The following is a 27713-nucleotide window of genomic DNA, read 5'->3' on the forward strand; positions in this document are numbered from 1 at the left end:
GATATGATATATCATATATTTATATGATCATTTTATTATTTAGTGTAGTAAATCCTTTCCATTCATATCACTGAGATCTATTGACCCAGTAGTCAGCACTATATAGTGACCAAGAATTTTCCAGGCAAATGTACAAGGATTTCCCATCAATATTTTAGGCCTTTCTTCTACAAAAGAAAAGTAAAACGCGCCCATTAAGAAGCATCTCCACATTTGTTAGGAACAGAAGATGGCTAAATCTATGTTATGTAAGACTGACATTGATGAAAAGAGAGGAGGGGAGGGGGATAGCAGGAGAGAGAGAGAGAGGTGAGGTGAGATGAGGTCATCAAGAGCCCTCAGTGAAGCCCTGCAGCTTGAAGGGACTATTTATTATTGAATTGTATAGTGCTTATGCCAGTTAACTCAGTCTTACAGGTAGCCACAGTCCAGGGTCAAGATGAACCTGTGATGTTGAATGTTGATTTTATTTACAAGGATCTATTGCTAGAATAAGTGTGAAAACTCCTGGTTATAAACATCAGCACAAACATTGTCTCCCTACCCTCCAAACTTTTTTCCAAAGCTATTAATGAGCAGCCCAATTGACAGATTTACTGGTTGCCTTTTTTTATTTTCTTTTACTCACATTCAGGAAGCAGTTCCTGGAAATGAACCAGCAAACAGGAAGTTAAAGGGTAAAAGAACAAGGACAATGGATAATCTTCCCTTTAATAATTTAAAGTTGGCTCAGATTCTTATAATCTAGCCAATAGCTCACAAATGTTCAGATTCCTTAAGAGAGTCTGGCCAACATGGTGGACATTTAATAAACTTTGTCTTTGGCTGAAAGAAGGCTTGGGTCAAATTCATTTGGACAGGGCCTGTGTGTTGTGATTTTGGGGTCCCAGCACCCTTAAAGCTCTAAACCTCAACAATACCATTAATAGGTCTGTATCCCAAAGAGATCATAAAAAAGGGGAAAAATAATTTTTAAAAAATTGAAAAGTTGAATTTGCCTATTGGTAGAATCAGCCGAGTCCTTCAGGGGAATACTACGGCTTTTTAAGAACATGGTCTACATGTGTGTTGGTGTACATGTACCGAGTTATGTCTTTGATTCTTCCCACCACTTGTTATTTGCAAACTGATTTGACCTTATTTTCAGGCAGCCCCTAGTACTTCTTCTCTATTGTTAGTTATCACTGTGAAGACCTGAATAAGGGAATAACTTCATCAGGACTTCTATGTAGAGCCGTAGCTTGGGCAGAGTGACTGGACCTTTGCCCAGGGCACTGAGTTTAGAGGATGCTAACAGCATTCACAGTCCTTCAGCATCATAGAAACAACTGAACTTGTCACCTGGTTAACAAGAATAATTAGCTGAAATAGGAAGCAATCAGAGGAGGAGGGCTGGGGTGAGATCCCCCACCATCATCCTCTCCCTCACCCCCTCAATGGTTGTCCCAGCAGTAACACGTCCCCACTGTGCTGGAATCTGTCTCCTGTGTCCCAGCCCTTCGTATGCCTCTTGTCTTAGGTTGCAGTTTGTGCTGCTTGCTCCAGGTATAAAAATTGTAGTTATAACCCTGCTTCCAGAAAACAAAAACGTACTGTATTTCCGAAGGATGGGCAAGACTGGATAGCGCTTCCTCTTAGATCAGACACAATGACTTATAAGGTGAAAAGGAGAAAGGCTTAAGAAATGTTGCTACATCATCTTAAAAATTAAATTGCTTGGTATTGCTAGTCTAATGTCAGCATTGTAAGCTTAGGCCCTTCTGATCTCTCAAAACAGCTCGGGATAGCCAAAGCTTCTTTGGATTTAACTCTAGCATGCAGTCATCAAATGAGTATAGGCAGAGCATGCTCAGAAATACATGTGTGGTGGTGGGGAGAGGGAGGTGTTTTCTCTACCCACTCATCTCCCCAGAGCTATAGTTCTAGCACAGTATGGTGGGTGAAAGATGAAATAACCCAGAAAACAAAAGTTCAATCTTCCAAGCATATTGATTTATTAAGCAACATATGCCAATTGCTCAACAAATAGAGACCAGGCCGTCTCAGCTTAGGCGTGGACCCTGAATACAAGGGGAGACAGACTTTTTGTACATTAAAAACAATTAATCAAACAAGGCCAATTAATTAAAAGGACACAATACCACATTAGGTGATCTAATTTCTAATTGGATGAAAGGGACTTTCCAAGTTGGGAAGGAGAGAGCAAATAGGTATAATTCCCTGAATTCAGAAAAAGAGGGTCCCATTCCTTCCAAGTGTCTGTAAACAAGCAAAGGAACATGGAAGTGATAACTGACTGATTGGTACAAGGCCAGTTTTCAGATAAGACATATGGGCTGCTTGAGATATACAATTGTGAGAAAACTCTTTGCATCAATCAGTTTCAGTCAGTTCCCACAATTAACCACTTTCTGTCCTAATCCCCTCAGTTTCCTCAAGGGTCTATGTCTCACTATTTCAGTGCCTACCTACTTTTGATGCTATGAGAGTGATTTGGCATCGGTGCTGAATGATAGGATTAAATACATTTTGTGACATCATCGCTCTGTGTGTTCGTCTTCCCTGGGACTCAGTGCCTTGGGTAGTATTATCTCTGCCCACAGAATCGACGACCGCGTATCATTAGGCGTAGGTCTAGAAATATACTACTCTAGAATGCCCAGGTCCCAGGAATTATTTGCGAGGGATGTATCTGAAATTTCTGAAGAGGCAAAATTTCGAGTTAATCTGTCCCAATGAGCATTTGTTTAATGGCTACAATCTCTTGGGTACTGGGGCTGCAAAGACCAAAGGGGGGGAAAAAAACCCCTGCGCTCAAGGAGTAGACATTCTTCTTGGGTGAAACAATATGTCCACAGCTAGGTATACATGTGATAATTAGAGGGGGAGAGAATACCACTAATAGTTACGGATCCACACTGGCTTCTAGATGATAGCACACTCAGGATTTTTGTAGCTATGCTTACTGCTTCCCTTGGTGCATTTATTTCAGATACCAAACAACTCTGAAGTACTCTGCATGCTATAAAGTCGATGATTTCATCAATAGTAAAAGACTCAAAGCAGATGGAGAAGGGCCCTGACAAGAAGGAATAGTGGTTTGCTTTGTCTGGTGCTCTGTTAATCACTCCCTGATGTGCCGGGCTTCCTTACGTCAGACTCAAGCCTTCCTGGGCTTCTGGAATTTTCTCTCTTGCCTCTCAGCCCCATAAAACATTGGTGGTCCTTTTGTCATAGCACATCTTTAGAATAAAATATATCTCCTTTTAAATCTTATTTCTGTTCTTCAAAATTCTAGCCTACTATCCAGGCTGGGAAATTATTTGGAACAGTATTACTTTTTCCTTTTAAACAGTATCCATTCTGATCATTGCAGAGAAAACAGGGCTTATTCTTACATCTGATTAAAAAAAAATGTCTGTATGTAATTCAACAGGCATTTTCCCCTGCTTACCTTGTACATAGCACTGTGTCAGTACTGGAGAAGATAAGACATGGTCCCTGTGTTTGTGGACCGTATACCGTCTAAATATGACATATGTACCACTTATGATGATGGATATGTGCAAGAAGTCAGGTCTGAAAGGAAGGAGGGAAAGGTTATTACCAAATGAGGGAGAGATCAGGGAAAATTCATGGAGAAAAAGTGCTGTTTAAGTTTTGTTTTGGCTAGGCAATGGGGTTAAGTGACTTGCCCAAGGTCACACAGCTAGTAAGAGTTATGTCTCTGAGGCCAGACTTGAACTCAGGTCCTCCTGAATCCAGGGCTGGTGCTCTGTCCACTGTGCCATCTAGCTGACCCCAATTTGGTTTTTTTTTTCTGTTTAAGTTTTAAGGAATGAGCAGGAACTTTTTTTTTAACCCTTTTAAAATTAACAAACATTTATTTTCTCTCTTACCACCCCCAATTAGGGAAAAGAAAAACAAAACCTATATAACAAATATTCATAGTCTGGCAAAACAAATTCCTACATTAGCCATGTCCAAAAAAGTATTTTTCATTCGGAATCAAGAGTAAGAATCCCATAGGCAAAGAAAGTGAAGTAGCATCCCAAACATAAGGAATAGTTTGGACAAAGGCACAGAGATGAAAAATCTTTTGGTACAGATGGGTCCTTGAATGGCATTTTGTACAATTGGAACTTTGTTTAGCTAAGAATATGCATCAAATTTTTTTTTTTACAAAGGAGTGATGTATCTAGATACATTCATAAGGAAGATTAGTCTAGTGTGAAAGACAGGGGGAATGAAGGTAGGTTCCACAAGCCTGGAATGAGAACTTACACTAAGGCAATGAAAGCGAGATGAGAGGAAGGGAGGGATAAAAGAGAGACTGCCCAGGTAGAATGGACTGGACTCAGCAGCTGATAGACTCGAAAAGATCCAAGAGGAGAGCGGAAAAGATCACTCTGAGCGTGGGCAGTTGGGTAGAGAGTGCCACTAATGAACAGTGTGGTCAGAAAAAGGAGCAGATGTTGGGGAAAAGATCATCTGATGGAATTTGGACATGTTTAGTTTGTGGCATCAGCAGATCATCATAGTGAAGGTACCCTGTGGGCAGCTAAGGATGTGGATCTGAGTTCAAGGATGGAGGACATTGGGTTTAAATAAATTATTAGAGAATGCAGTGCTATTCTACTCCTGTTTGCCAGTTAAATAAAATAATAGTAATTTCCAGGAATGATTCCTAGTATGTTCTCCTCTCAAGACCAACTCTACTATCCCATCACAATGTGGGGCTTACCTCAGGTTCACATAGGCTGTGCTGGTAGAGCAGAGGTGCTGGCAGGTTCTATCAAGCTGAAACCACTTCAGGAATGGGCCCAGCGATGGCCTGTTATCTGAGAATGAGCCGTGATAAACTCAAAGAGGTTCAGCACTACATTGGTCACAGGGTGATCAATTTCTCTGTCACAATAGCTATCAAAACTCTGTCTATTAAGTTATAAAAAAAAAAAAAGTCTTTATCTGTGTTGTTAGGACTACCAGTAGTGATGAAATCATAAGTCATTAACATATTGAAATATTCCCAGTGTGTATCATGAATGTTCTCTTCTAGCAACTTTAGAGTTCACTTTAAGATTGCTACCTTGAGTAGTAATCTGATCCAACCCATAGCTGCACCAGAACATTATTTTTTTTTATTTTGAGTTCCAAATTTGCTCCTTCCCTCACCCATTGAGAAGGCAAGCAACATGATACTCATTATACATAGAAAGTCATGCAAAATATTTCAATATTAGCCATGTTGCGGGGGGGGGGGGAAGCAAGAAAAATAAAGTGCAAAAAATGTGCTCCAATCTGCACGCAAGAGTTCATCAGTTCTCTTTCTGGAGATGGGTAGCGTTTTTCTTCATGAGTCCTTTGAAGTTGTCATGGATCATCGTATTCATCCGAGTAGCGAAGTCTTTCACCGTTGATTATCATTGCTGTCACTGTGTATGATGTAGAACGTGCATTATACACAGACTCGAGACCTCTAGTGAAAGGGAACCCTCCACCCTACCCCAAGTGAACACAGGCCTGGTTCTTTGGGGGATGCTTGCCTTACATCGAGCCTCAATTTGCCTCTTGGAAATTTCTTCACATTTCTCTCTATGACACCCTCTGGGGCCAGGTAGAATAAGTTTAATCTTTCTTCCAGGTGACAGCCTTATAAACATGTGAAAACAGCTATCATATACTTCAGAAGTCTTTTTCTAAAGCTATACACCCCCATTTCACTTAACTCATAGAGTATCATCCTTAAAGTCTCTTGACATGCTGGTTGGTTGCCCTCCAAAAAATGTGGCATCCAGAACGAATTCAGAATTCCAAATGTGATCTTGGCAGAATAATGTGTAAGTGAAGTAAGACCACCCTCATTCTAGGGCCTGTGCCCTTCAGTTCTGTTGCCCATGCTGGTCCCCAGCTTCTGTACCTGTCCTTTTAAAATATAAATTGGTTGATAATCATAGATCTACAGCTGTAAAGGAGGTCAGAGGTCATCCAGCCTAACCTCTTCATTTTACATAGGAGGAAATTGAGGCCTAGACAGTTTCAAGTACCATGCCCAAGGTCACCCACACCAACTACCTATTATCTGTAAGATGGAAACCTAGGATCCCCCTGTCTCCAGATTCAATTGCTTTCCGCTGTAGCACATTGCCTCCATGACCTTCATGCTTTTTCATGTCATTCTCTTTTGAGACAAGTTCCCCTTTTCCTTCTTATCACAATTGTTTGTGCCTTCAGAATTTGATTCTTGAGAGCTTCTCATCTCTCGTGGGCTGACTTTTTTGTGATGGTTGCGGGGGAGACTACTGGTCACACTATGCCTTATTTTTCTCACCTTTATTACAGGTTTCAGCAAACAGTTCTTCATTTTGTTGAGAAGCAATTTCATAATGCCATTTCCCCTTCTTCGCTGGCTCTTCCACCTTTTAAAAGTTCAAAATATCATTAAGGCAAGTTGAGAGATATTAACTCTTCTGCTTTGAGCCAAATGTGCTCCAGCAGATGTCTGGAAAAATTAGAGTTCTTCATCTTATATATATATATATATATATGTGTGTGTGTGTGTGTGTGTGTGTGTGTATGTATGTATATATGTATGTATGTATGTATGTGTATGTATGTGTATATGTATATATATGTATGTATATATGTAGCACATGCCTCTGTGCTGAGCTTCATGCTCTGTTTGCACAACTCATCATTTATGGCTTCCTTCTGGCCAGATGGTCTATAGTATATTCCCAACAACTGTAGTTTCTACTTCTGTCTCCATTGATCCTCACTTAAATGCTCTCCCCCATGTATTGTTCCTCTGTTTCCTAAAAGTCCTTACATGAGAATATGCTCTTATTATATAGTGCTGCTCTGTATCCATATCTTTGTTCCCTTTAGCTATCCTGTTATGTTATGTTAACAGGGTATGTAGGGGTATGTGTATGCATGCTTCCATGCACACACACCCTTCTGTTCTAGAAGTTGTGGGTCTCGATGAACCAAGTTTTTAAAATTCCCATGAGCTCAAATTTGCCTCTTTGCATTAATATCTGTTTTCCAATCTCTATGTATTTTTGTATAGACATGTTGGGCCACGAGATGTGTTACCACTTCCTCTTTTGTCTCCCAAGAATCTCTGAGTATCTCTGTTGCTACTCTGTGTCATACTACGTTATGACTGCTCTCTATAATACCTAGCTTGGTAGATTTCACCTTCTGCCTTCCTTGACAGGTAGGGCACTTTAGATTATATTTACAATAGTCTAGAATTTTTTTTTTACCAGACATTGTTAGGCTAATCACTAGCTAAGACCCCTTCATACTTTATATTAAGCCTTGATTTAAAAATTAAAAATCCACTCTCAGACACTATCTTTAAGTATTCATTGACTTCCTATTTCCTTTTAGTCACAGGTAGCCCTTATTTCTGAACTCTTCTGTAATTCTTGTTTTTGAATACTTCATTTTAGCATCTACCATGCCTCTACTATTTCCTGTAGGAATGAGGCAAGGTAAGAAATATTGCACTTCTAATATGACCCATGGTGAGGTAGGAGCTCCATATTAGACCTGTGCTGGTTCAAAAGGGAAGACGCCACCACATATTGTAGGCACCAGTTCCCTCTGTCAGAATGAGGCTTCATTCTTCCCACCAGGGAATGCTGGCAGAACTAATAGCTAGCATCTGTCTGTTACCTGGTGAGTGGCCAGCCATGCGTGAGGGCTAACAATTTGTAATCCTTATGGTAACTGCTCATCCAGAAGCTTAAGGTGACACTTTATTACTCCGTACTTACAGAGTCTGCAGATGTAGATCTTTACTGATCTCTCTCAAAGGAGGGAGTGTGGAATTGGGGAAAGAACCACCAGCTTCACGGGTGACATCAGGGAAGTTACTTAACCCCCTGGGCCATGGCATCCTCATCTGTGAAATGATAGGCTTTTGCCACATTGTCTGCATGGTGCCTTCTAGGCTGAAAATTCTCTCATTTTGTACAAATAGAAAGAAGACTATCGTAGCTTAGAGTCTCATGGCCCTTTGAAAGCCACATAGTTTTGGGCTTATTTTTTTTTCTATACCAAATGTGTATTTATCACATCTGGGGAGAAAAATTGCTCCTTTCTGATTTCAGAGAATCCCTGTTTCCACATTGTCTCAGTTGCAATGATACACCTTACCACCCTACAGGAAAAGACAGCCACATAATTGTTGAGGATCTACTTGACATAAGGAAGTCCTCTTCCCGATAAATACACTCAGAAATAAATCCTCCAGCTAATCAGCATTTTTAAAATATGCTGATATCCAGTCTTTTAGCTCAAACTTTTAAAAGTAGCATTTTACAATTTATTTATTAGTAATACTCAAATTTCATGATCAAATGACCGTATGCACTGAAAAGCAGCATTGGGGAGGATGGGGGTGGGGAGGGGAGAGAATTGGTCAGCTTTGGAAAAGCTCTCTTCCACAGCCCTGACTCATAGCATCCATGTGGATTGTGAACAAATCACTTATACTCTCAGTCACCCTAAGTAACTCTCGAAGAGCATAAATTACAGATGAGTTGTTGGTCTGTATAGAAAGAAGTTTTATTTTCTGGAAGTTTCCTATATTGATGAAATCATTGCTCCCTCTTCTCCCCTACCCCTACCACCAGTTTTTAAAATTAATTTGAATGTGACCTCTTACCTCCTAGTTCCACTTTTGCTGTCTTCTTGTGCTAGCTAGAAACAATGTGACATGTTCAAAAATAATATCTTCTGAGCCCTGAAATGAGCTTGAGGTTGCATTGGCTCACATAAGGTTTAAGATGGAATTGTATAAAAAATCCTCTCATTACAGAGGATATCACTCTTTTCTGTTAGTTGTGACCAGTTGGTTCAGCTGTTTAGAGTTTCCACGGCTATGGTTTCAGGCTCCATGAGGATCAGTTAGTTTCTCTCAGCTCCAGAACCACACATTCCACCCCTGACCCTACCCAGCCATCTTTCATGTGTGCGTTATTGCTCACAAGTGGGATCAGGTGCCAGTCTGGGTGAATCAAGACAAATCCATCACCACTAGGGAGAAAGCAAAGTGTGTGTCCTTTGACAGGATTGTCTGCTTATCCTAAGGAAAGATGGAATTCTTTGCATGAAAGAGAAACAAATAGTCACAGCATGTGTCTCAGTGTATCATGCTAAACAAGACACTTCAAAGCAGATATTTCCTATTGTAGCCCAAGTCCCAAAGTCCATTGATATAGGACTCTCTCCTCATCAATGGAGATCTGTGCCCCCTGCCTGGTGAGAAGGGGAGAGAGGAGAGATCCAATCTCTTCAGTCTCCTCAAGTCTCATCAGCTTCTTCTCTGAGTTTTATTTTTCCCTTCAGCAACTTCAAATGAGGCTGGCATCGTCCATCTTCTCTCTCGAAGCCAGAAGCCAGAAGTAGCTGAAGTGACTGCAGAGCCCAAAGAAAACTCAAGAGATCTGAAAATATTCAAGAGACTAAAGATACCTGAAGAGAGTGAAGAGACTTGAGGAGACTGAAAAGACTGGGCTTCTGCTCTCTCCCACTCTCATAAAACTCTGCCCTGACCCTCATGCAAGTATAGGGCATTAATCTCCACCAATAAGGAGAGTCCCACACCAATGGTCACTGGGACTTGGCTTATACTATATCTACCTGTATCATTAAAACTACTTGAGGAAATAGACAAAAGGTGTCTGACTGATGAAATCTGCCCAGAACCCAGTTCTTCTGCTGTATTCGTGAATGCCATCTCCTCAAAACCCATTGACCAAAGTTTATGTATATGTCTGGGGCCACGTTTGCATTTATTTGTTAGCAACCTCCATTTACAAAAGCTTACTTTTTTTCCCCCCTCCCAGCCCTTTCTTTTCGGAAGATTCATTTAGACAATCACCATTCACCTCCAATTCAAAAGATCTGCTGCCCAGCGAGTCTGTGCTCCACACGAGAACATCGGCCCCAGGTATGGAAACGGTCTTAACTTTGCTTCTGTTGTTTGTTTGGGAAATGACTTCTGCACTACAGTGTGTGAACTATCAACTGCTTTCATCCACTGGGTTTTTTGGGGTTTTGTTTCTTTAAGCCAGATTCAGAACAAAACATGATTTCTCACACACACAGACACACACATCTAACTACAAATATACTTACAAAAGCTTAATGAAGCAAAATTCAGGAAACGTCATGTGTCCTTTTTTTTTTCCATTCCCAGTGATTCATTTTTTCCTCCCATATGATCCGCCTCTGTAATGAATTCCTCTTTCCTTGAAGATAGCTCACCACTTAGTTGAGAAAAATGTGCTTTACATTGTGATGGCTTTGGGTGGGTTGTTGAGCTAATGGGTAAGGGAGATGGTTTCCTCAGTGCTGCTTAGCAGGTGGGTCCCAAGGGATGAAAAGTGTTGGGTGGTAGCTGTGTAACTCACTGAACATTGCCTTCTTGTTCCACCATTCTCACCTCCCTTCTCAGCCATGACATCTCACTTCCTGGCCCCGTCCCCTTTACTGCCTCATCCCAATTTCAATTCAGTGCAATTATTTATTAAACAGTTATTTACTATGAACCATGCACTGTGCTAGGTGCTGGAGATATCAGAACAAAACCCAACCAGTCTCTACCCTCAAAGGACTTTCAATTTGCTAGATTCCAGTAGACTTATGATCCAGTTCATCTTATCTAATATATCTTGGGCACCTGCTATTTGAGTCACTGTACTAGTTTACTGGAGAAGGGGACATAGCAATGAGTCTGTCCACTCAAGAGGCTTGACATCTAGTACATGTTGTATATAGATAACTACCACACAGAGAGAAAGTGGCCAATGCTGTAAGAGAGGTATGGGCAAAGGTCTTTGCTTAGATTTAGCAGTCAGAGAATTCACACTCCCAAAGAAACTAACGTTTGGTGAGCTGGTCCTTGAAGAGTATAGTTCTCTTCCACATTGCTACTTTCCCCATCGTGGTTTTGATATACATGGATCAGCATAACTAAGTGGGAATTTGGGGGGAGTTTTGCAGAAGCTGCAAACAGCACCTGCCTCTAACCCCCATGATGTGGAAGGGATGACTGTAGTTAAGATTTCACAAGTGGAGGTGGTGGGAGAGCATATTCCAGGCTCAAGTGGGAGAGTGTGCTGAGTACTTGGAGAACAGCGAGGAGTCCAGTCTGGCTACAGCAATGGAGACTTCTTGGGGAGCAGTGGAAGACAGTGTTGGCAAGATAGATGGGGTTCATGTTGTAGAGGGCCTTGAATGCCAAACTGAGGATTCATTCAAACTACGATTCATTTGGTAGGCAATAGGGACAAGGGAAGGTTTTTCAGAAGAGAGAATGACAAATTTGGAACCCTTCTCTGTCCATCCTTCCTCTTGATTTATCTTCTCTGAAATGAAGTAAAGATTAGCTGATGATTTCCCCTTTTTAGCAGATCAAAAGCACAAAAATCTGGCTCTACAACATAGGGATGGCTCCATGTGTGTGAAGGGACAATGGAAGTCATTTCTTTTTTGTAGGTAATTTCCTTTGGTGTGGAGAGCTTCCTTCACCAAGACAGATCAGTAACTCATTTATGATTTATAGTTTTGGACAGTTGCCTGGGGGGTGGGGTGGGCAAGAAGCGATCAGAGGAGATATGAGCCCAAGACTTCCTGATTCTGAGGCCAGGTGCCATAGGGCCTCTCAGGGAAGGCAAAGGATCACACAGCATCACAGATACAAAGCCAGAAGGGACTATAGAGGTCACCTGGTCTCACACTCTCATTTTGCAGATTAGGAACATGAGACTAAGCACCCTTTTAACTTCCACTAAGAAGGTAAATGAAAAGTTTGAGGACCATTGTCCTGCCTGTCTAGTAATGACACTACTTTCTGACTGTTCTGTCCTCTCCAGGCTGCCTTGCACCGGTATACCCCTATTTCATTGTAGTAATACAGGAAGGCAAGAGGAGATACCACCATTGGTTTGGGGGTTGGAGAAGGTTGAAGCCTCATTTTCATGTGTCCGTAGGTGTGGTTATTGCCCTAGTTGTCCCTATGAGGCTTGTGGGGTGCGAGGGGCAGGGGGGAGGGGACTGAGACTCAGGGGACACCAGAGGAGACCATTTTGGAATGTATAAAGTGACAGTAATTGGCAGAGCCTCCTGGAGGCCAAACCAGCATCACTGTATGGGTGCTGACGTGGGGTCCCCAAGCCTCTAATTTAGGGTTCACTTCCTAAACAAGGGATACTTAACGGTCTCTAACCAAAGACACTGAAGACTCTAGGAAACAGAGTTTTCCTGAAGCACTCACTTTATCCAAGCCCTCTACATTTCTGAGAGCGACCCACTTAGAATTGGAGACTCTTGGAACTAGAAAGGAGACTTGTGGAGATCAGTGAAGATAAGCTCCTCATGAGAAACCTGAGGTCCAGAGAGGTTGAGAGTGTGACCAGGGCCACACAGCTGGTTGATGGGTTAGTGGACTTTACAAGACCCCCTTAACTGAGCCTCCATTGCTTTTGTGGCCCTGGCCTGAGAGGCACTGTGATGTGTGTAGCAGAGAGGGATGGAGGGCCATGCTTAGAGTTAGGAACATCTTGGTTCAAATCCTGTCTTTGCACATATTGGCTATGTTGAGTTGTTGAGTCATGTCTGACTCTTCGTGACACCTTTTGGGGTTTTCTTGGCAGAGATACTGGAGTGGTTTGTTATTTCCTTCTCCAGCTCATATTACAGATGGGGAAACTGAGGCAAACAGGGTGAAGTGACTTGTCCAGGGTCACACAGCTAGTCAGTATCTGAGGCTGGATTTGAACTCAGGTTTTCCTGACTCTGGGCCTGGTGCTCTCTCCACTGCACCATCTAACTGCCCTACTGGCTGTGTGACCCTTGGAAAATCAGTAAACTCGGTGTCCTGGGCAGCTTCCTAAGGCTACAAGTTAAAGAAGAGTTTGCTAATCTGTTGCCTATGATAAAATCACAATTCCGGACCACCCCCCTCCTGAAGGTTTTGTCCTCTATAGGTAGCATTTCCCAGTCTTCCATGTGCATCAGTAGCTTGGCACTACAGAGATACTGGAGGTGGTCATTTTGCAGTTGACAAAACGTAGAGTGGCCCCTTATGAAATGTTCAGGGTTAGGTGGGAGGGATGGCAGAGTGGGGCAGAATATATAGTGAAGTCACTGGAAGTGCTTTTCACCAAGCACCAAAGAAGAGGCAACTGATTAATTCAGTTGAATGCTATAAACCATTATTAAGCACCTACTGTGTTGCTGCTGTGTCTCCATGGTCATAGTCATTATGCCCAGATCCATCTCTCCACTTCCCCAGACATCTGGATTAGAAGCCAAAGAGGCCTCTATCCAACGGATATTTACTTGGTTGCTGTTTTAGCTTTTCAGATATTTCTCATATTCGCTCCAGTTTCACACACTTCAAATGAGCCTCTCTCACTGAGAAAATAAATTCTCTGATAGCTGCGTATAGAAGTATAAAGGAATTTTTGCTTAGTTCGTGCCTTTATTTTCAAACGGGCTATTTCAACTACTGTCTCCTTCCCACAACATAGTAGCTCTGAATGGCCAGCTCCCCCAGCCCCACCCTACCCCCCAGGATTATTGCTATGCTGTTAAGTTGATGGATTGTGACTTCCTAATGTCAAAGTAATGCTTAGGAATTGTTTCTCAGTAGTGCTATGACCCATACTGTCAGTGGCCACATGATATATAGATAGATAGATAGATAGATAGATAGATAGATAGATAGATAGATAGATATAAGCATTACTTTGCTTACATTGGTGTTTGTTTTGGCACTATTTAATGGATTATATTTACTAGTTAAATTAAAACTCTACCTCCAAGTGAGATATCGAGATTTCTTTTGCTATGCATACAAAATGCATATCTTTCTGGGTTACAGGATGGACTTGAGCTGTGAGCTGGAGGAAAGACTGACTCAGATTTTTTTTTTCGGTCTGTTCAGGTTTTGTTTGTTTTTTTAATGTAAATCCCCTTTAGTTTGGATCTCTCACATGGTGTTTGGTTTTTTTTTAATTACTGAATTTAAATTCTAGAGTTAAAGGACAAATGAGTTCTTCAGTGTGGATACATCACTTGTTGATGGTGGCTCCTCTTGGATATCTCCCTGAATTGCTCTGGCCAAAAAAGTTCAGCCCCCCATGGCCAAAGTGGCACTGAGCCTCCCTGAGTGTAGCGAAGCAGATCTTCAGATGACAGACACAGCGTCCCTCCAACATACTCAACAGGCCTTCCAACTGAATGGGACCTGCCAAGGTTGGCACTTTGATAACCGAGCAAAGGCTTATATTTATATTTCTATAAATAGCAAAAGGAAATGAAAGAGTTGTCTAGTTCCGTTTTGCTTCGGTTTGTTTAACAAATAGAAACGTCTTGGAGAATGGAGCTTCAGGTTGGAAACACTATAATGGCCCTGTTAGTCAGACACTTTGAAGTTTTAGCATGTGTGTGAGGTTTTAAGACACAGGCACTACACAGAGGGAAAGCTCACTCCTTGGACTAACTGTAGCAAATGTCATTCTGAATCAGCGAGAGGTCTGAATTACAGAAAGCGTCCCAAGGAATCTGCTGTTATATTTTCAAGGCTGTTAGGCGATTTAAGTTAGACAAAGTATTGCCTTGTAGAAGATCATTCGTCATTCAGCAAGCATTAAAACCCCATAGGCTGTCCAATCTATCCTAGATACTTCATCAGGTTAAAAAAAAAATAGAAGATACAATCCCTACCATTGAGTAGCTTATGGACTTTTTTTTTTAGGTGGGGGGTAGTTATATAGAGAGTCTCTTAATGTAGTTTTAGGAAGATAATCTGGTAGGAATGTGTTTAGTGGCATGGAGAAGAAAGAGACAAGAAATAAGAAGGCAAATTAGGATGCTATTATAAAAGTCTAGCCAATGAAGGATGGATTATGAATGTAGAATCCAATATGGATGAGAATCAAGGGAAGGCTTGATTAGTGACTGATTAGATGTTCATAGAAATATGGGGGTGGGGGAGAGAAGGAAGAATCAAAGGGTAACCCTTAAGTCAAGCCTGAAATATGACTCCATTGACAACAAAAGCACCCACAAAAAAAGTCAGTTGAGAGGAGGGACAAACCAGCAGGAATATGTATGAATACTTTTACTGGTGTTGGGTGTAACCTAGATGGAGGATTAATTTGTGTGGTAATGGATGCTTCTGGTGGACTTAAAAACAATTCTGTTAAGTAGTTCAAAGATTTTTGCTAAAATCTTAGTTACTTAGCAAACCATTTCCTTATACAGATAATGCAAATGTAAACTTCATCCTAGGGCATTATCACAAATTTCCAGTTAGTGTAGACTGTAATTAATGAGGTTTTCTTGTGGTCATGTCCTGGGGTCGAAGAAGTCCCATGCTTGCTCATACTGGAATAAATGCTAAAACTGTGATATCATTTCAGCAATGAAAAAAAGTATGAATGAAATGTTTTTTTCTAAAGGACTTTGGATATTGTCCCTAGGTTGTCTGGGGTGTCCTTGGAGAGCTAAAGTATCCTAAAGACAGAGTAAAGCACGATTAATTTGGAATAAACAAATCTCAATAGACAAGGAGTTCTGCGGTGGAATAATTGCAATGAACACAATTCATTCCTCACGTGTTTAGTCATTACCTACCATGTACTAGGCACTGTTCTGGATGCTGGAAATAGAACAAAAAGGAGAGAGTCCCCGCTGGCATAGATAGGGCTTTCGTTCTACAGTGGGAAGGGGCAGATACTCAAGCTGAGTTTTGAGAGAGCCAAGGATTCCATTTCAGTGAAGTGGGTAGGGAGGCCTGTGGAATGGTAAGGAGGTTAGAGATGGAATGTCATGGAACATCAAATGAGCCCATGTGGCTGAAAGACAGAGCTGCCTTAAATTGTGGCCATGTAAAGATGGCCAAATAACAACAATAATATTATGGGGAAGAATGCAGACAAAACTTCCCAATGAGTCAACCTAGTGGAGGATGAAGACTATGATGAAATCCAGAGTAGCCCAGTTCTGGATATCCACTGCCTTCCTAGACACAGCATAAAGTGTTCTGGTTAGTAGGTTTTCTAGTGTTTCTGAAGAACTGCTCCTGAGAACACTGGCATCTGCATCTGTAAGGCACTGCTGGACAATATTGCCAACTGTGCTATGAAATCTTTCAAGAAATGGGATGTCAGTGACTCTAATAGAGCTACCATGGCCTCTTTGGTGGAGCAGATTGTGGGGGATAGATAGGTGTCTAGAAAATGGATCCTGCAGCCCTAAATAAGTTAATGGATTTAATTTTACATTGTGGTAGTGGTTGTTTTAGAAAAATATGAAACTATGTGAAAATACAGAAAACATTTCATGGCTATTAAATTCATAATATATTTGTTAATAATGTGTTGTTTCATCTTGTGGCGATTCACTTTTTAACATATAACATGGAAGAATCATTCTGAGTTCAGTTATTTTCCAGAATTAAAGTATCAGGGAAATATTTCTACACTGATATTCAAAAACTCTGATACATATGTGCACTTTCTTTGGTACTCAGTGAAGCTTTGATCTCAGTGAAGCAGGTATTCCTTCCAGAAGTACGGCTCTAAAGCCATCCATGGCCTCTCATTTGGTACAACTCTTAGCCTGTAAATAAGGCATACCCAACATGCTGGGAGTCTTCCATAGGTACCATCAGAACACAAAGTCTGCCCATTGGTTATTCCTCATTCTCGCGTTATAACCTATCCATCTCCTTTTTCAAACATACTTCTTATGGATGATATCCAGTCACATACATGGTTACCTTTCTTTTTTTTAAATAGTTTTTGTTGCTATTTTTTATTTTCATATGGCCCAGCTTCCTCCCTCCCAGAGAGCCATGACTTAGAACAAAAGATTTTTTAAAAGAAAATAAGAAAGGGAGAAAATTCAGCAAAAGTGAACAACATATGAAAACAGTCTGGCATCATATGCAATGTTCCACACCTATAAACGATACCTTTGCCTCCTCCCTCCCCACCTCTACAAAGGTTTAGGAGGAGATATTTTCTCACATCTCTTCTTCAGGTCCAAGCTTGTTCCTTATAATTTCCTAACATTCATTTTCAGTTGTTTTGTTTATATGTAGCATATGTCATATGTTTATGTGTCATATGTTTTGTTCTTTCCATTTATATTATTGAAGTAAGACTTTGTATATCTTGGGTTCTTGACTATGGTCGGTTAAGAACTTATCCGTCCACAGAGACCAAATCCAACATACTCAATGAATGTCTTTGCAAAATGCAATATAAATGTGAATTTTATTATTTGTTGTTTACATGCCCTCATTGTAGCATCCGAATATGTAAGGCTCACAGTTTTTGTGATATAAAGTTGGTGACATTTTTGTTCTCTATCTATTGGTCATGCATGAGCTTCTTAATCTTCTTATGAGGCCTTTTTTTCTTTTTTATCTATACATTTTTTCTTGGCATTTCAGTCCTTCTCTAACAGACAGTGCCTGCCCCCCAAGCTTTCTAATAAAATCTGCCTAATATAATTGTTGCAAACAGCCATCCAAGTTATTTTCCATTTTGTAATCTGCCGTTTGTTAGTGGAAAGGAAGGATGTGCACTTTGCCTTAAATAATTTTGAACCAACATTGACCATTTTCTTTGACCCAAGTTTTGTTGATCTTTCCTATGGTTTTCATTTGCATTGTTGGAGTCATTGTATGCATTGTTCTTTGGGTTCTGCTTTTGTTCCACTTTGCAATCCATTCTTAACAGAATTGCTCCTTCTCTAAATCCTTCATATTTGTTATTACTTAAGAAGCAACAAAATTTCATTCTATTCATATATAAGCGACAGCATGGAGAGTGGGTAAAAGGACCAGCCTTTGAGTCAGGAAAACCTGGGTTGGAATCTGCCCAACACTGGCTATGGGGCCATGGGCACCAGTGGTGTCAAACTCAAATGGAAATGTCCTTGCAGGCAGCATAATGACTTAGAAGATCACAAATTATAACATTATTTATATTGTATTGAATTTTTATTTATTCCATATATTTCCCAATTACATTTCAACCAGTTTCGGGCACCACTCAGGAATGTTGAAGGCTATGTGTGACGTGAGGACCACATATTTGACACTTCTACCCCAAGCAGCTCTCAAAAAAGAGAAGTTACATGATTTCTGACTATATCCATGAGAGAAATTTATACAGCTGGCATTCCCTAGATTTGTGAAATTACTTATATACTCATATGTTGTGTATGTATGCATACATGTATATGTTGTGCATACACAATGCGTATACGTACATGTGTGCTGCATGCACGCATAGTTTGCTTTCTGTCACTTAGTAAATATTTTGCTTTCTATAACTAAAGCATTCAATGACTTCTTGGCCAGCTAGTAAATGTCAGAGATTTGAACCCAGGTCTTCCCAACTCTTAAATCTTTCCTAATTCTGTTGACTATTCCATACTACCTCTGGTTCCCATATGAAATGATTATACTTAAAGGTATGCCTTACCTGCATGCAGAGGAGCTGATTTCTGTAGATGGACCATGAATGTAAAACATGACAGGCCTTACAGTTCTGATGTGGGATGAGAAGCGACACAAACATGTGTCCCCCACTCTCTTTTGAAGGCTTGGTGACACACACATCTGGCCTGCCAACTGAAGCACACACACCTGTAGCCATGCTTGCTGGTAGCTGCTACGTTGCCTTGGGCTGCTGGACATCTGGGCCAGTCTGCTTTCTCCTACAACTGTCCCTCAACTTGAGGACAGGGTCCACAGATTCTTCCTCGCTGATAAGCAGAGTCCGTAAAGCTTCATTTGATTGGCTGTCACAGCCCCATCAACGTTTTTGGAAGCTCTGGAAGTCCCACCATGTCACCTCCAGTGACGTGGGCCATTGTTTTGGTTTGTTTTGTCTTATTTGTTCATAACCGGTTGGTGAGGATTCACTGTCAGCCCAACTGTGTTCCCAAGGGAATGTACTATTCCCCTAAAACCTTTTATCAGAATCAGAGTGGTAGAATGGGAAGGATGCTGCATCCTGAATCAGGGGTTCAAATCTCATGTCTGACTCTTACTACCTATATGACCTTGGTGCAGTCACTTAACCTCTAAAGGCCTCAGTTCCCTCTGTAAAATGAGGGGGTTGGACTGATGACCCTTCCTAGGTCCCTTCCAGCTCCAGATTTATGATTCTAGGACCTCCATAGTCCCAACCAACTCCAAGTAAATGGCCTTTTGGTCCTCTCATCAATCTGGTCTGACTTTGTGGCCTAATTATCTGTTACTACCAATCTAGCTAACCAGCTCTCCACAGTTCTAAATCTTTAGAAAATAAAGTCTAACTTTTACTGTCTAAAATAAAAGTGAAAAGCTTTGCCTGTCTTTCCAGAAGAAAAGGAGAAGTGAATATCTGCTTCAGATGCTTTAACCTGAAGTACTGGTAGGAACCCACGTAGACAGGGAAAGACAAAGAGCCATGATTTAGTGGTCTGGATGTTTGGTCTCGTGCCTGTAGGCCATACAGTCAGAGCCATCCAAATGTGAATCCCAACCCCATTATCAGAGATCTTGGCTGACCACTTGTCAGGAATTTTGTAAAGGGAGTCTCTGCTCGGCTGCCTGTTCTACCAGATGTCCACTGAGGTCCCTTTAAGTCTGTGATTCTGCTGTTCCAGAAGACCCATGGGCAGATAACTTAGGACTACCATGAATAATCAACATTTTCCAGTCCATGCCTTGGTGGGTTCTCTAGTTTCATAATTGGATTGCCACCCTCTGTAGCTTGATAGGTAAGTCTTAGGTAGTTACCTGAGACCCAGAGAGGCAAAGTAAGTTGCCCAGGCTAATTCAGCAAGTAAGTATGAGAGGTAGAACCTGAAATTAGGTCTTTCCACTCCAACCCTAGCCACTCTGCTCTCTCTACAGCAACTATTTTATTAGAAATGATAAAAAAGAGAGGGAGGATTCCTTTTAAATTCAACTTCTGAACTTTGCTTTGCAGGTGAAGTTACTCTGTTGGTCTTGGCCAAGTGTTTATCTTGATCAATGCCCTTCTCTTAGTATAGTAGATTCTTACATACCAAAGTGTGGAACCTGTTTGGAAGCCCCAAGTAGCATTTCCAGGGTCTTAGCAATGCATGTCACTGAATCAATATTTTGAGAAAGAATGGCACTTTAAAGTCCAAATATTTTCATTGCATAATAACTGATGAAAAAGTCTGTTTGGAAATCACAAAGTAGTAACCCTGGTCTCCATCTGGGGAGGGCTAATTGATTCTGCCAGGCCTTCATCTTTTATAGACTGGGCTCTTATTCTCCATGTTGTAAAACATAGATCTATTCTCAGTTCTTTTAATTTCTCTCCTATGCTTATTCATTTCCAAGGCAGCAAATGCCCTCGGGTAACTAGGGTTTTGTTTTTAAGTCATTTCACTCATAAACCTTACCTCCCAACTTCCATTCAAACCTGTCTTACTTTCTTTTCCCACATCTAGGCCAAGTGAGTCCATGCCCATGTGGAGAGAGATATTAAATCAGACAGAGACCCAGCTCTTCTTTGGTCATACTGTTTGAGGGAGACTCAGGACCTGAGAGCCTGGCCTTTCTCTTATCCTGTTGTGTTTACTTCAGCAAAACACCAAACCTGTCTTCAGTATCTCATCCACAAAATGTGAATGACTATGAACAGAGTGGTCTTGAGAATTGGCAATTGCTGGAAAAGTAGCAGCATCTTCTCCTTCCCTTTCTTCTGGCAACATTGAGGTCCAAAGTGTATTAACTGGTCTAGTTCCCTTTGCTTTCCCACTGCATTTTTGAGGCAATTAGGGTTAAGTGACTTGCCCAGGGTCACATAGCTAGTAAGTATCTGAGGTCAAGTTTGAACTCAGATCCTTCTGACTTCAGGGCTGGTGCTCTATCCACTGCATCACTTAGCTGTCCTAGCCCACTCCATCTTAAGAAAAGCTGCCACCTCTCTTTAATAAGGAAGTGTCAGGCAAATTCCTAGGACTGATTTCATCAAAATCTTGCTGCCCACAACTTATTGAGTGTGCTTTGTATAATAAGGCTGAAGCTTTAAACTATTAGATTAAGTAGAGCAGAATGAGACCCAAGAGAAATTGACGGGACTTGAAAGAAACATACGTACTCGGGAGCTGGTTTGCAACTGGAAGAACTACACTGCTGAAAGTGGCTTTAAAGCATATTAGGTGAGACAGCTGACTGGCAAAAGTACCACCCAGGGTAAACTTAGTGATGCCATGTCCAGGATTGTAGATAAGAAGAGAAATGTTGAATTTGTTACTAGCTGTAAGAGAATTTTGAGCTTCAACTTCCCCATGTGGAATTGGAGATCATAGTATCTTCACCAGCCACCTCAATGGGTTGGTTGTGAGGATGAGATAATTCCCATGGTGTCTTGGAACAGTACAACATTGCAAGAGCCTTTTATTTCATCAGAGTGGAGAATTCCTGGTGTGAAAAGTCCCTCTAATGATGCAGCAACTCCTCTGTAATTTATTGTTTTAGAGTGGCCTTAGGTCACACAGCTGATATCAGAGACCATACTTGAACATGTGTCAAAGTAAATGTATCACATGGTGGTCCATCCTGATTTGGTAATGAGTCACTGCACACCTAGCTAGGATGGGGCTTCTTGATCAGGTACAGAGAGTACTAGATGGTACCTGAGGTTCTGCGATGCTCTTGGTCCTCAAATAAATGACATATTACATTCCATGTGTAATATGTCCCAGAAGACACAATACTAAGTTCATCCTTAAAGTCTTTCCAGCTCTAGGTGGGTAGGACTCCTCTGGCATATCTTTTTAAGAACCCAGGATCACTTCTATGCCCCCCCCATAAGACATCAGAGTAGACTCAAAAGTCAGTCATCAATCAACATTTATTAAGCACCTACTACATGCTAGGCACTGTGTAAAACTCTGAATATACAAATAGGAAAAAGAAAGACAACCTGTGCCTTCAAGAAATATACCATCTAACGGTGGGGGTTAGGGAGGGAGGGATGGGAGAGAGAGTACCAGTGCAGGCATGATGCTCGGGGAGCCAAAACCAAGTGGAGCCAATAGCGGGAACTGAAGAGCTGGCTGAGAATTCAGAGCGCTCTATCAAAGGAGGCTTTGGAAGGAGCTTTTTGCTCCACCCTCCAGTCTTCCAATCAGAGGGCACAGGCAACTGAAGATGCCGAGGAGATGTTGGACACCAAAGTTGAAGCCATCTCCAGGACGGCGAGACTTCTGGTGATGATGTTACCCTGCAGAAAGCATGATGTTTGAAGAAACCAAGCGGAGCCACCATGAGGAATGAAAAGAGTTTTTGTGGAGACGTGTTACTAAGAAGCAAGGCATCGTAGGACGGTAGATCCAGAGCTAGAAGTTACGTCAAGGGTCTCTAGTCCAGATCCGACATTTTTTACAGATGAGGAAACAGAGACCTAGGAGGGGGAAGGACCTGGCTGAGTCACTAGGTAGTGACTGTCGGAGGCAGGCCTAGAAGGAAGGCCCACAACCCCAGAGCCAGCCCTCTTCCCACTGCCCTGACAACAATGAGAAGAAAGTTTAAAAGAACCTATTTTTTAAAAAATCCTTTATTATTTTGCCAGAGAGCTTTGCTTTGTGTATGTAGAGAAATCACTTTGTATCTCCACATTTGAAAATGAAAACACCCTTAAACAGCCCATAACACAGTTTTCTAGCAGAGATAATATAAAGTAATTTTCCCTCAGTGAATAACTTCTGTAAGTGGGGGCTCAGCCATGACAATTTCTGAAATCACCTGCCAGACATTTCCCAAGCAATGACAAGGACAAGTTTAATAGCTGGTAAGACTGTCCCAAGATATGATCAGTTCCTAAGGTGAGGGGGCGGGGAGGGAGAAAGAAGGGAGGGGAGAGAGACAGAGATGGGGTAGGTTGGGAAGAACGAGGGGGGGAGGGAGAGAGACCGTGAACAAGAACAAGGGGGGTGGAGAGGGAGAGACAGACAGAGAGAGATCTTAGAGGCTAGAGTCTCTTTCTTTCTCTCTAGTCTACTACTCTAATCTAATGTCAAAGTGACATACAAAGAGCTCTCACTTCAAAGAATTATGTGGAATGTGAAAGAGGAAAGGTATGTGACTACTTGGAAACAAGATTTGGAGTTTTCTGAAAAGAAGTAAAATGCTCACCAAAGTCACTTCAACAAATATTTATTAGGGCCCTATCGGAGCCAAATGGTGAAGGACTTTGAATGGCAGTCTAAGGAGTTTGGACTTTGTTTAGTATTTAGTGGGGAGCCACAGATTTATGAGCCAAGGAGTGTTGACAAGGGATAGGACTAGATTAATCTGATATCTTGTGTAGGCGGGATTGCAACAGCCAAGAGACTAGAAAGAAGACAAGGTATAAGACCACCGCAATGATCCAGGCAATGAAAAGCCCATATTTGTGTGGTAGCAACATAAATAGAAAGGAAGAGGCAAGTGTAATGTGGGCCAAAGGTTAAATGAAGGGGGATGAATGGAGGGAGCTCCAAGGATGACACTGAGGTTTCCAGCCTTGGTGTTGGGAGCGTGGTGATACTATTAGGGAGCCTGGCAGAGAGAAGTCAAGAGAAAGAGGACATTTGAGAGTACATGGAAGGAAGGAACACGATGAGTCAAGTTTCACATACTTCTACTTTCAGAGTGTATGGAATTCAAAAATGATTTCTCAATCTGGTTTAAGTACACTGCGTGGTATCGTTAGTTATCTCAAAGGTTTTTGAGAAATATTCACTTTTAAATTTCTTAAATAAATTTTAATCCACTTAAAGCATATATGTGTGTGTGTGTGTGTGTGTGTGTGTGTGTATGTGTATATATGTGTGTGTGTGTGTGTGTGTGTGTGTGTGTGTGTGTGTGTGTGTGTATATATATATATATATGTATATATATATATATATATATATATATACACTATATAGCATTCATAGGCAACAAATCAGAGATTTGCAAAAAAAAAAACAACCCAAAAAACCCCCAACAAAACAAAAATCTCAAAACAGATGATCTCTATGTATCCTCCTCTCTAAAGCACTAGGGTACTAGTGGGGCAGAATGATGTATGATTTTTTTCTTAAATATTTTTCTTTTTTAAAAGGTAGGGGTCAGGGTCAGCTAGGTGGTACAATGGATAGTGCACTGGCCCTGGAGTCAGGAGGAACTGAGTTTAAATCCAGCCTCAAACACTTAATGCTTACTAGCTCTGTGACCCTAGGCACTTAACCCTAATTGCTTGCTAAATATATAAATGAATGAATGAATGAATGAATAAAGGTAGGGTCCACTTCTGAGGACAGAGAACAAGAAATGAGAATATCCAGAAACGATGTGCCGAAGCAATCAAGAGCATAAAACTTTTTTTTTAAAGAGGAAAAAAACCACATGGTGTTCTCCCTGACGCCTCAGTGTCAACTCACCCATATATACGGTCTATTGCTTAGCCATGTTATTAGACCCTCCCAACATTTCTCTTATACAGATGTGTCCCTTTGTCTCTACCCACACAGCCACAGTCTTTGCTCAGGCTGTCATCACTTCTCTCCTGGACTATTGCAGTAGCCTCCTAACTAGTCTTCCTGTCTCTCCTCTTTCTAATCTGTTCTCTAGTCATCTGACAAAGTGACATCTATTCTTCTAACATCGATACCTCAAGTATAGCTCTGCCTATATGGTGCATACACACACACACACACACACACACACACACACACACACACACACACACATTCAGAAATCTACCAGCTTCATGTTGCTTCCAAGATCAAATACAAACATCTTGTGATGTAGCCGTACTGTCCTACTTGTGGTTCCTCACACACAACATTCCATCCCCCCTCTCCATGCCTTTACTCCGGCTGGCCGCCATACTTGCAATGCTCTCCCTGCTCACCTCTGCCTCTCAGCTGCCCTGGCCTCCTTTAAGACTTGGCTCAAATCTTACCTTCTGCAGGAAGTCTTTCCCAGTCTTCCTTCTCCAAGGCCACCTTCCACCTGTGTTGTGGATATCCTGCATGTACCTAGTTACGTTCACCTTCTTCCCCCATAGGACTGTAAGCTCCTGGAGGGCAGGGGCTGGTTTTGCCTTTCTTTGTATCTCCAGCACTGAGCCCAGTAACAAGCACTTAATTAAGTGCTTAGTGCAGTGTGTGGACTGGCTAGTTTAAACAGTGCTTCGAGATTTACCAAGCACTATGTTCGCAGCGACTTTCTGTGATAGTCCACTTATTATTTCCATTTTACAATTGAGAAAACAGGCTCTGAGGGATCAGATAGCTGACTCATATGAAATGTTTGGGTCCAAAGGATCGAACCCAGGTCTTTTGGGACCTGAGTGTTTATGTCACTGCCCCATACTACCTGGTGGCCCAGCTCTCAAAAAGCTAGAAGGAATTGCCATCCACTGTCACTTTCTGTTGAAGTAATAAAGTATTACTACGTCCATTCAATCTGCACATCCTAGGGATTTCTACCTCCAGAATACGTGGGGTTTAAGCTCTCAACACTCCAGACTGCACCGAGACTTTGGGGATGCCCTGTACATCTTCATGTCTCTCTATATTTCCATCTCTGCTACTGGCTCATTAGTTAGCTCATCTGGGTAAAGCACATTTTCATTGGACTAGTAAGCATGAAATGTGGTAGACTGTATGTGTCCTGAAGTCAAGGACTATTGCTGCTTATCTTTGTACTTCCAGCACCCGGCCTTCTTCCTGGGACATCACCATCTTCTTCCTCTTCGTAATTATTATGATTATGATTATTATTACTATCATCATCGTTACTGTTATTGTTATTACTTACTACTACTAATAAAAATCAGCATTTATACAGTGTTGTAATGCTTGCAAAGTGCTTTGTTTATTTGATCCTCACAACAGTGAGGAAGGCACTAGTATTATCCTCATTTTTCAGATGAAGAAACTAAATCTGAGAAAAATTTAAATGATTCATCCAAGGTCATACAGCTTAAACTCATCTCTTCCGGCTGCCAAGAGGGGTTCTCTATACCTATGCTACTGAGGTACTAAATGTTAAGTTTCTGTTGAGAGGATGGATGTCATCCCCACTACCACCACCACCACAACAACAATAATAACAAACATTTATTAAGCAGTTACTGGGTGCCAGGATGCCCTACTGAAGGGCATTGCTGAGCAGCAGCAGCAGCCTCTGGCCTTTTCTCTTACCTCTCATGCCACACTTTGGGTGTCCTTCTATCAACTCATGAATCACCTTGTTTATTTTTTTTTCCATTGCTGCCTGTGCTCATTTTTCTCCCAAGTTTCTGGATACCTTCTTCTCCTTGTCCAACCAATCTGTTTTCTCTGCTCCCTGGCCTGGTCCTCTCCTCGCTTTACTACCACCAGCCCTGAATTCCCAGTTTGCTCCTGCATGCCCTACTGAGGATTTTTTCAACAGTCCTTGACCAAGTACAATCCTACCTAGCACCTTTGCACATTGCTCTAGGATGAATTTCTCAGATCAGTCTTCACATCATGACCCACTCTGAGAGACTTGGCTGCAGGGGTCTCTGGTGCCTGACTAGGCAAGTGCAAGAGTGGTTGAAGCATGGTGGGCTTAGAAGGGATGGAAGATGTACCATGAGATTTGTAAAGGAATGATAAAGTACCAGGAAAACTGTACTATTACCTAAGATTGGAATGAACCATCAGCAGAGGAGTACCAGGCAGGTGACAGGGGCCTTGGTGGATGCTTAGATTAAAATGGTGCCCATCCATCATGGCTTCTAGAAGGGAGCAAGGATGGAATTAATTCTGTACATTTGTGAATTGTTTGGCTTATAACGACAAGGTGACCTAGTTAAGTCATTTGTTTCTTCACACATCTTGTCTGTGTCAGAGATAAAATATCAACAGAGGGAAAACCCACACATTTAGATTTTTAAAATTTAATATTCTCATAAATGCTTCTATCCTACAGAAATGCCTTCAGTGTCTGAAAGTCATTGTTGAACACGGCAACTTTTAGGAAAAGGAGGCAGTGTAATTTAGTGGTCAGTCTTGGAGTCAAGGGGGCAGCTACATGGTGCTGTGGATGAAGTGATGGACCTAGTGTCAGGAGGACTCACCTTCCCGAGTTCAATTCTGGCCTCAGACACTTACTAGCTGTGTGACCCTGGGCCAGTCACATAATACTGTTTTCCTCAGTTTCCTCCTTTGTCAAATGAGCTGGAGAAGGAAATGGCAAGCCATTCTACTCTCTCTGCCAAGAAAACCCCCAAATGGGGTCATGAAGAGTCAGACGTGACTGAAACACAAGAGCAACAACAAACTTGGAGCTGGGAAGTCCTGGCTTCCAGTCCTGCCTCTGAAACACACTGGCCATGGCAGGCAAGCCTCCAAAACTATCTGAGCTGCCTGTGAGCTGCCCATCTACATCGATGTAGGCTGCTTCCACACCAGGAGTTCCTACTCTGATGAAATCTCAAGTCCAGTTCAAAAGTGAGGAAGAAAAAGTTTTCTAGCTTCTTATGAAGAAAATGCTATCAATTTTTAAAATGTTTTTGACCTCCCTCCAAATTCTCAAACCTCAAAGATTTGTTTTGTTTTCTCATAAAAACAAAATGCAGTGTTTTGAACCTCCTCACTGGCATGTCAGCATGGTTTGTAGAGGATAAGATACCTTTATC

The 27713-nt window shown here is 41.6% G+C and overlaps 1 protein-coding gene across 4 annotated transcripts in view; it reads left to right on the top strand.

Moving 5' to 3' along the window:
* Positions 1 to 27713, top strand: part of ZNF827 (zinc finger protein 827) — a 253072-nt gene that overhangs the window by 164382 nt on the left and 60977 nt on the right. For all 4 annotated transcript variants that reach the window (XM_020978295.2, XM_020978297.2, XM_020978296.2 and 1 more), the window contains exon 8: positions 9864 to 9967. In XM_020978295.2, coding sequence (XP_020833954.1) covers positions 9864 to 9967 — 104 coding nt within the window. The remainder of the gene's footprint in view (positions 1 to 9863; positions 9968 to 27713) is intronic.

This window comes from Phascolarctos cinereus, unplaced genomic scaffold (genome assembly GCF_003287225.1).
Source record: "Phascolarctos cinereus isolate Bilbo 61053 unplaced genomic scaffold, phaCin_HiC Scaffold_9;HRSCAF=440, whole genome shotgun sequence".
NCBI classification, from domain to species: Eukaryota; Metazoa; Chordata; class Mammalia; order Diprotodontia; family Phascolarctidae; genus Phascolarctos; species Phascolarctos cinereus.